This window comes from Diabrotica undecimpunctata, chromosome 9 (assembly GCF_040954645.1).
Source record: "Diabrotica undecimpunctata isolate CICGRU chromosome 9, icDiaUnde3, whole genome shotgun sequence".
Taxonomy (NCBI): Eukaryota; Metazoa; Arthropoda; class Insecta; order Coleoptera; family Chrysomelidae; genus Diabrotica; species Diabrotica undecimpunctata.
In genome coordinates, this window is record NC_092811.1 from 36233432 (window position 1) to 36244077 (window position 10646).

General features: G+C 35.8%; 1 protein-coding gene across 1 annotated transcript; it reads right to left on the reverse strand.

Moving 5' to 3' along the window:
* Positions 1-9307: 9307 nt before the first annotated feature.
* LOC140450525 (uncharacterized) lies at positions 9308-10207 on the reverse strand. Its single transcript, XM_072544182.1, has one exon. The coding sequence runs from the start codon at positions 10205-10207 to the stop codon at positions 9308-9310; it is 900 nt and encodes a 299-aa protein (XP_072400283.1).
* Positions 10208-10646: the final 439 nt, after the last annotated feature.

Below are 10646 nucleotides of genomic sequence, written 5' to 3' on the forward strand. Positions count from 1 at the left end.
CGAACAGATACTTTTTTCGAGAACATCCATATAGAAGAAATAGAACTAAATCGAACATGATCTCTTACCAGATGGTTCTGGAACATCCAAAAAAATATAAATACCCGTGATTTGGATTCAAGATGACAGTTTTTAGTAAGTCAGTCAGTCAAGCAGTTTAGTAAGAAATATGAAAGTTAGTTGGAGTTAGTCAATCAGTTACAAATAGTCCAATTGTTTAATATAGTGAGTTAAATGAAGATTAAAAATTATGCATATATTTTAATGCACATTTATAATTATACACAAATAATTATTGAAGATTAAAAAAGTATATTAGAAGAATATTGGTTGGATATTGGAAGAAATTAAAATTATATTATGATTGGAGATTAGTATAAATCAACTTATAATAATTGGATATTGGTATATTGAAAAGAAGAATAAATATAAATGCTGTTTGCTGGTTTGCTTGGTGGTTTATAAATGCTGGTGAAGAAAAATATATTTTAAATTGGTAGAAGCTGATAATTGGAAAAAGTAATTTCACAAAAACAAGGATAACCGAAGTACGAAGACATTCAGTGGTGATTAGAATCTATATAGTGGAAAACAGTTCATTTAGGCATTCAGTGAAAGAAAGGTACAAAATTTTGTTAATATAATTTAGTTAATGTCATAACAATTTCAATTTTGAAGATAGTTTGTTTAAATTTTACATTGTCTATAGAATTTAATTAGTTTTATAAGAGTATCAATTTAAAGATAGTTTATTTTAAATTTACATTGGCTAGGTTAGATATATATGTGTGTTTCATAATAGTTATAATAAAGATAGTTTAAAAAAGTACTTACAAACTAATTCTTTGAGAACCGCGATAAAAACCCTATATATTATATTATTAAAAATACTCATTGCTCATCATTCACAAACAAACAACACATCATAACAATATATATATATATATATATATATATATATATATATATATATATATATATATATATATATATTAATAATAATAATGAAAAAAAATTATTTTATTGACATATAAAATATCAATTCATCAGACAGTGTAAAGTCCCCGAAAATAAAAACGAAGTCGAGGAAGTACCGGATTTTGATTCGATCGTTATTCCTACAATAAGTAAAATAATAAAGAAGGAAGGGAAGCGGTTTTTGATGCATTTCAGAATTGATGCGTTGTTGCATTGTGTATTTATAATTGGCCACTGATATATAATGATCATTTTTTGAACATGATTTTATTATTACAGATTTTTCAGTAGATCGATGTAGGGTTTCAGTAGATCCAGCATGACTGAAAAATCAGTAGACAGTTCCAATTTTTACGATTTCATCGTTTAATTATTGGTAGAATTTATCTTTATGGCAGAGGTGGCGTTATCGTTCACTCCGTAAACTTCTATAATGATATCGTTATTTTTTCACTGCGGGTGCGGGTGCGGATATTAGTCTGGAGTCTGCGGCTTGGCCTTGCCATGACGGGATGTGCTTCCTCAAACTCTTTACGTATAAAATTACGTACATATTTTATTGATACCCCTTGCTGATAATGATGATTCAGACAGTTAATTTAATCCGAGTAGTGATGGTAAATTAATGATGTATTTCATCAATCTGGTGAATTTTACATATGTAAAATAATAGTTTCAAGACGAACAATATCGCATGGAAATATTTTAGCTTAGATGAATTATTTGACGGTTTAAGCAACTCCATCAAAGGTATACTCTACTCTTTAATTTAACATTAGAGCTAGATGCTACCTTTTAGCTATTTAGCTATTAACGCTATTATTAGATATTGTCTCTAACTTTTATGGACTATTTACCTATAATAGCGATACAAAAAAAGGTCTCAAAGGATCACAAGCAATATAACACGCAAAGAAAAGGGGTAAAACCCTAATGATATACTTGTCAGTGCAAAAATATCAGAATTGCCAAATAAAACCGTTGCAGCAGATCCCCAGAACACAAAAGAGAGGCATCATTTGTGTCGCCCAGTTCCATAATCAGTTAAATCCAAAATTTAAAAAAATGGACGTTATGATTTCAATGAATTCTTTGTTAGTCTCCTTACATGTGTGTATCTTCAAACTGTTCCAAACTCAGTTACATTGCGTTGAAAATACCGGCTGAAAAGTTCGGACTGTTCCAAAAGCAGTTAAATGTATTCGGTGGTCGGTTTCAAAACCAGTTAAATCTGTCACGGTGTCAAAACAAGTTAAAAGAAATACTAAACCCACATGACCATGAGTTCGGTGCCACAGCCACTGTTAGTTACAAATCGACCACCGAAGCAGGTAGTTAAACATTTTTTGTGAGAAATAGAAGCGCTTGTATTGTAGTATTGAGACAAACCTAAAAGCATAACACTATTTTTTTTTTTCAAAACATTAAAATAAACCATAACAGGTGCTTTTACTGGACGATACAGTTCTTAATATCATGGAGGGGCCAGCGGAAAATCCTGAAATCGTTGATAATGTTGAAGTAATAGCAGAGGCAACTGGTTCTTTGGCTAAAAAACGAAAAAGCAATCCTTCCACTTGGAAAAAAACCATTGCACAAGTATCTAGGTAAGTTAATTGTAATTATTATAATAAAAATTTATACAGTGTTTCGTCAATATGCCAACAACCTTCATTATTTTACAGTGACGTAGAAGTTATTGGGATAAAAACCCAAAATTTACTCTGTATCTGCGCCTCTGGAAATGATCAATTTAGAAAAAAATGCTTGTTTTATCAAGTAGTACTAGTATACAAACTTTCATCATATCTACAGTAGGTACTAAAATTTTAAGAGATATCGGCAAACAATACAAAAAAAGTATCTCAACAACGACACATTTTGAATGGTATGTTAACATAACCATTTTTAATGTTTTTTAGAGGTATACTTTTATCCCCTGAAATTTATTGGCACATTTACGAGACACCTTTTATAATCCGTTATTATTCGTCTTTACTTATACCTTTAGATTCAGGCTAATCTTTCCTAAACTCTCATAACGTCAACTACAGCGAAAGCGATTAGGTAACTGAAAGTGTAACAAATTTGTTTTTTTAGGCACCGTCCAAAGGGATTTCCTCAAATGCCAAACTGCAAACATCCAAGCAAAAGCAAGTATCGATGCTCAGAGCTTTCCTTGCAAGACGTAACAAAAATCCATCGCAGATATTACAAAGATGCGGACCTACAATCGAAGACACAATTTATTCTGCAACATGTTATGGTTTTTTCTGCAAAAAGAACCCGGATTCCAGAACGTACCTTTTTGATAACAACCTCAAAAAGAATGGTAAGCACTAGTTTCTACTTACCTAAGCAAAGACACAATAAAACAGAAAATATTAAAGTGTGTCGAGCGGCATTACTTGCAATACTCCAAGAAAGTCGAAACCGGGTGCAGTTACTTTGCCAAAAATTTCTTCAGACAGGTGTACTCCCATCTGAAACTCGTGGAGGAGCCCGCCACGTTGAAAAGTTTAACACAAAGAAAGAAAGCATCAAAACTTTTATTAAATCTTTTGTACCAGTGCAGAAACACTACTGTAGAGCAAAGAACAAACACAGACAATATCTTCCGAGTGAACTGAGCATTAAAAAAATGTGGTATATGTACAGTGAGCAACATCCAACTCCCAAATTAACATGCAAGTATGATTTCTTCAGAAACGTGTTTGCCACCAATTTTAATATCGGGTTTGATGCCCCATACACTGATAAGTGTTCTACATGTATACGACTTGAATGCGAGACAGCAACCGAAAAGGATGGTGACAAACGAGCAGCTTTAAAATTGGAGTTGAAAGTCCATAAAGTTCGTGCTGAGAAATTTTATATGTTCTTACGAGAGAACAATGATAACGAGCTTGTGTTCAGCTATGACTGCGAAAAAAACTTGGTGTTGCCTAAAATACCTGATCAGGCTGCGTACTATAAGCGTCAGTTGTATCTTTATAACTTTGTTATATGTGAGGGGCACTCCAAAGCCACACGAAATTGCCACAACACATTCTCCTATCTTTGGACAGAAAACCAGTATCAAAAGGGATCCAATCAAATAGGATCTGCTTTGTACCATAGATTACAGAACTCGAACTTTGAAAATGTCACCACAGTCAAACTCTTTTCTGATGGTTGTGGGGGACAAAATAAAAACACCATTGTTGTTGGTATGCTTATCAGTTGGCTTATTAAGGATGCTCCTCGTAACGTGAATAAGGTGGTACTATACTTTCCTGTAGTCGGACATTCGTTCATCCCGCCAGACCGAGTCTTTGGAATTTTAGAACGACAGTTTCAAAATTTCAGTGTTATCAACAATCCAGACGAATACACTGATATCATTAAAAATATCTGTACTGTGATAAAGCTGGGTGCAGACTGCTCTGTCAGTAACTGGAAAAGTGTCACAGAAGCTGTGGTAAAACCTCCAGGACAGTGGCATTTCCAATTTCAAAAAGCTAAAAAATTCATTTTCACACGATCTACAAGAAATCCAAACACAGCTTTGATCCAAGGAGAGGCCAACTACAACTTTGAAACGGGTGAGCCCAAGTCAGTTTTAAAAAGAGGACAAGTTTTCGGAAATCAAGCTGTTCCGGAAATACCAGAAGGTGTGGCAGTTAAAGACGCGAAAATTAAAGATATAAAGTGTTTATTGGATCTCCATTATGGAACAGACTGGAAAAACAACCAGAAGTTAAAGTTTTTTGAGGAAATGTTGCAACAACCAATCGATCCTGTAGATGACGAAGAAGATGATTTTGAACTGAATGCTGAGGACGAATCTATTGATTAAAAAAATAGACACCAAATACTATTAAAAAAATGTACGAATAAAACTTTTCAGTAAAAATTGCTTCATTATTGTAACAATCTAACTAAAGCAAAAATTTTGCCCTCACAACAATATAATACTATGACATAATAGTTTCAAAAGTAGTTAAATCCTATTACTGTTCCAAAATCAGCTATAATAAATTTTTAATATTTTACAGTGCCTACATTTTTTCTTTAATTTTATACAATTTTTATTAGGAAAAAGCTTTATTTTTTAATTTTTTTTTGATAACAACTTTATCACGTTCCCTATGACGGTAGGTACGCAACTAGTTATTGGCCTATTCCCACAAATTTTTTCAAGTGGATTTAACTGATTTTGGAAATGGGTGACTCATTTGTACCATATCTGTAATGAAGTGTTTCATAAAAAAGGCGCCAACCCAAACTCTAAACAAATACGCCAGACTCCAAATTAAATCAATATTATTTGTGAATTTTTTAAGTTTAATTTTAATTTAAGAAAATAATTTAAAATAATGTACCCAATTATCAGCTAAGGTAGATGAATTCTATTATCATTACCATAAAGGTTAGCTTAAACAAAATTTTGCTGCTTTGTTTTTCTAAAAACTTTTCCAGTTTTCAAAGCACATTAAAAGTAATACTATTGTGCGTTAGTTAATTCAGTTATGGCTTCTTATATTTGATAAATAATAGGCCGCGAAAAAGCCGAGGATTGCTGAAATATTTTAAGATAAAATTTTGAGCTTATAATGACCAATTTCGCTTTTTTCGCTTATTTCCAAGGTCTCAGTGGGAATATAATCGAAGCAGAGGAAGGCCCCAAATGAGATGGGCAGATGATATCAAGAAGTACGTGAGCTCTAGGTGGATGACTATAACGACAGACAGAGAAGAATGGAAAAGGATTGGGGAGGCCTATACCCAAATGTGGACCAAAGAAGGCTAATTAGATAGAAGTATGGTAGTACTTTACATCAACGATAAGCGATCTAGTCATAACCTAAGTAACACCTATCCATCCATTAAATAGCAACTTTAGTACAAATATTTGTCTTTCTAAGAATGTGCCTAATTTTTTATTAAAAAAGTTCTGTATCCTTGTAGTGCCGTTTGTTATATTATTTATTAGAGCTGTAGAAACCTCTACATTTCCTTCTCCATGGATTTGTTATTGATTTCCTTCTCCAAATTTACGTTGTTCCTATATTTAAAAATGGTCAGAAAGACAATATTAAAAATTATCGTAGCGCTTGTATACAATCTGCAATTCCTAAGCTCTTCGACTGTCATACAGTAAAGCCACTTTCTTGGTTATGTAAAAGCTTGATATCTCAATCACAACATGATTTTCATGGCAAAAAATCCACTGCAACAAACTTGGTTTGCTATCAATCTGATATATTATCTCAAATGGAAGACTGTAAACAAGTAGATGTAATATACACAGATTTTTCCAAAGGATTTGACCGTGTAGATCAAAAAATATTTTTGGGCAAATAAATTAATGTAGGCTTTCATGTCAGGTTTGTTGAATGGATTAAAAACTCTACATGTGGTAGAAATCAAAGAGTCAAGAAGATAGGTTGTCATCTGTCATCAATAAATAAATAAATAAATAAATAAATAAATAAATAAATAAATAAATAAATAAATAACTAAATAAATAAATAAATAAATAAATAAATAAATAAATAAATAAATAAATAAATAAATAAATAAATAAATAAATAAATAAATAAATAAATAAATAAATAAATAAATATTAAAATAAATTAAATAAATAAATTAATTAATTGAATACACTCTGAAGGAGTTTTAACGGGACATTTATTTAATTTTCTACTATATATAGTGAACTAAATTAATTAGAGCGCTGATACAGATTAGATTAGATTAGATTAAGAGAGGTGGCCTTTCGGCCTATTCCACTGCGACCTTTTCAGATCTATTGTGGTCCTCTAGTCCTAGATAACATTCTCTAGCCTGACCCTTTTTATAAAGTCTAGTAGCTCGAGACTGTACCTTCCATGTAACTATTTGCCGGTGGATTTTCTTCTCCTAATGCACAGAACCGCACATTTGCCAGACTGTCACACTGACATAAAATGTGCTCTGCTGTTTCTTCTTCGAGGTGACAGAATCTGCACAGGTCATCATCTGATAATCCCATCAGCTTCAAGTGCCTATTCAGCTTACAGTACCCTGTTAGAAGACCTACTATGACCTTGACTGTTTTCCTGTCTTTGCTTATTAGGTCTGCCGTAAATTTTGGCGAATGTTCTGTAATAAACTGTTTCGCATGTCTTTGTCCTGGTGAATTCCTCCACCATTCCAGAGATTTGCGAGCTACCCACTTCCTTGTAGCCGTTCTTGTTACTGATTTAGCAACTCCGCAGAAGGGTTCCGTTCCAATGAATGGCAATGATGAGCCTTGTTTAGCCATTTCATCTGCTTTTTCATTGCCCTTATGACCCTCGTGCCCCGGTACCCAGGCTACCATAACCTTGCTACGGTCTCCTAGTTTATTTAGGGCACACACGCAATCCCATACTAGCTTAGAATTGACCTCTACAGAATTGAGTGCCTTAAGCGCTGCCTGACTATCTGTGAAGATGGCAACTGAACAGAACGTTCTTTCCTGCCTTTCTATTTCTTCCACGCAGTGATGGATTGCAGTTATTTCCGCCTGGAAAACTGTCACATCCTTAGATAGACTTACCGGGAAACTTATCCCTTGATTTGTCCCTACTATGCCGGCTCCCACACCCTCCGATGTTTTTGAGCCATCCGTGTACCAGGTAGCAGCAGCTTGTATGGGTACACCTTTATTCCAGTCTTCCCTGCCTGGTATCTTAACTGTGAACTTATTGTTAAAGCTATATTTTGTAACTGTTGCATCGATAGGTTTCCCCATCACAATATCGGCTTTTAGCTCCTCGATTAGCTTTCTGTTGTCAGTACCATGCATCTGGCTTATATGTCGCTGACTATGGATTAATCTGTGCATCACGGATCTGGCTTCGCCCTGTATGAAGATATGAAGTGGTGGTAGATTCAACAGGACTTCCAGCGATGCAGTAGGAGTTGTTTTTAAGGCCCCCGTAATACACAAGCATGCTAGCCTTTGTGTATTACCTAGCAGCCTTATTGCTCCCACTTGCTGCGTCTTTGTCCACCACGTCACCGAGCCATAGGTTATCATGGGTCTAATAACCTTTGTATATAACCATAGAGTCATTTTGGGGTTAAGTCCCCAATTCTTACCGCACATTCTTCCACATCTGCCCAAGGACATAGTAGCTTTCTGGGTGGTTTGTAGAATGTGAGTATTCCATGCAAGCCTATGATCAAAATATACCCCAAGGTATTTTGTTTCTTTGCCTTGCTTTTCAAAAGCCTTATGTGGACAGATTTCTGAGGAGATCATCTACCAAGGTTGCCCAAAGTAGAGGGGACAGAACTCCTCCTTGTGGACAACCTCCACCTACTTTTGCTTTGATGGTTGCTTTACCCAGAGTGGACATTACTGTCCTATTCTCCAGGGATGCCCTTATCCATCTGCATATTACCGCAGGTGCGCCTCGTCTACTCATAGCCCCTATCAAAGAGCTGGTGGTAACATTATTAAATGCCCCTTCTATATCTAAAAAAGCCGCCATTGCTATCTCTTTGTCTTCCATTGACTTTGAGATAAGCCTATTTAGATCATCCAACGCAGAGTCCGTAGATTTACCAGGTTGGTATGCATATTGACGATTGCTTAGAGGATTATCTTTTAGCACTTCGTCTCTGATGTACCTATCAAGAAGCCTTTCCAGCGTTTTTAATAGAAAAGAAGATAGGTTTATCGGTCTATATGACTTTGGTGTTAGGTCTGATACTTTACCTACCTTAGGCAAGTATATGACTTTGACCTTTTGCCATATTTCCGTTACGATCCCCCATGCTAAAGTGGCTTTGAGGAGCTTGCATAGGTGTGGTATCAATACCTCTAATCCCATATGCAACAGTGTTGGATATATACCATCTGTCCCTGGAGACTTATATGGCCGAAACTTATTTATAGCCCATCTAATTCTGTTTGGTATTGTGATTGCTGTGGCTATTTTCCAATCTGTAGACCTTGGTCTAGTGAGCCTTTGGTCTATGTTGGTTTGCCTATCTGCATCATCCAGAATTGTTGAGCCCGGAAAGTGCGTGTTCATTAGTTCTCTAAGACTTTCCTCTTTGGTGTCCGTAAATTTGCCATTGGCTTTCTTTAGGAAACCTACTTCTTTGGTTGTAGCATCATCCTTTGTCAGGACTTTATGGATTCGAGAACATGCCGGGATATCTGTAATCTCCTCGCAAAACTCTCTCCATGAATTCCTTTTGGCTTTCCGAATTTCTTTATTGTATAGCGTTAGCTTATACCTGTAGGCATCCCAATCTTGGTTACTTTTGGCTTTATTAAATAGGCTTCGGACTTCCGACCTCATCTTCTTTAAGCCGTTGTATTACTGCTCGTACTTTTCCTTGTTTTTTCTGGACAATTTTCCTGGTAAGCCGCCATAATAGCTTCGCTTATCGTTTCTGCTGCCGAATCTATAACCTCAGGGCTTTTAAACGAAATCGTACATTCCTCGAGATTTTTACTGAGGGACTCCCTATATCCTACCCAGTTTGTATCTCTAGGATTCCTGTATTTAATTTCCGATGGAAAAATATCAAGGTCAAATCGTATATGTCTGTGATCCGAACATGAGGGTTCGTCAGACACAACCCAATTTGTTATTATATCACTTATCCTGCTCGTGCAGAGTGTTAAATCTAACACTTCTTTGCGTGCCTTAGTGACAAAAGTTAGCTTGTTTCCTGTATTGGATATAACCAAACGTTCAGATAAGATGAAATTCAAAATAGATTCACGCCTTGCATTAATGTTTGTGCTTCCCCACACGGTGTGGTGTGCGTTGGCATCACATCCTATAATGAGCTGTAATCCTTTTCCTAGACAATATGCAACTATGTCGCTTATAATGCTTGGTGGACACAGAGCTTCATCACCTGGAAAGTAGGCTGAACACACCACCAGTTTCTTCTCTCCTACTTCCGTGGTTAAAGTTAGAACAGCTGTAACAATATCATCAGTGCAGAGCACCGGGATTAATGTACAATCTACTCTATTACTGTGAATTATACACGACCTTGGCCTTATAGCTTTGGGTGTGTATAAAACCTTACCTTGTTTGGTTGATAGGCCAGCAATCTTCTCACCTATCCTCAAAGGCTCCTGCAGGAGAGCCACATCAATGCCTTCTTGTTCCAATCTTCTAACTAGCGTTGCCGATGCGGCTTTTGCATGTTGAAGCTTGGCCTGCAGGAGCCTTATTTCTCTCTTCATTGTGAAGAGATGGCCGGTTCTGGATCTGTGGACATTCCTTTTTCCGTGGGTCCGACACACTCTTGGACATTAGTCCTTATGGGTGTGTCAGCTCCACCCGAAGAAGGTTGTTCCTCGTCCTGAACCTCCATATGTAGGGAGGTCTCCCCTGTTTCACTGGAACGAGTTGCTACTGGCTTTTCATTTCGTGTTTTTGTCTTCCCTTCTTTGGGTCGGAACGTTAACCGTCCTACTCCGAAAAAGGGTGACATTTTTAATTTCTGGAGTTCTTCTCGAGATTCAGAATCCATCGAGAAGGTCCAGCGCTGATACAGCACAAGATTATGAAATCTATGAAGGAAAATACTAAACAGAAGGCATCATATCGGCAAAAAATCGCGATTTATTGACATTAAGTATCTGAATTTTAAACAGTTAGTTTATAATGTTGTAATTATTC

What these genes read in the sequence shown, in the direction of transcription:
- LOC140450525 (XM_072544182.1), bottom strand. Translation starts at nt 10,207, where the DNA reads ATGAAGAGAGAAATAAGGCTCCTGCAGGCCAAGCTTCAACATGCAAAA.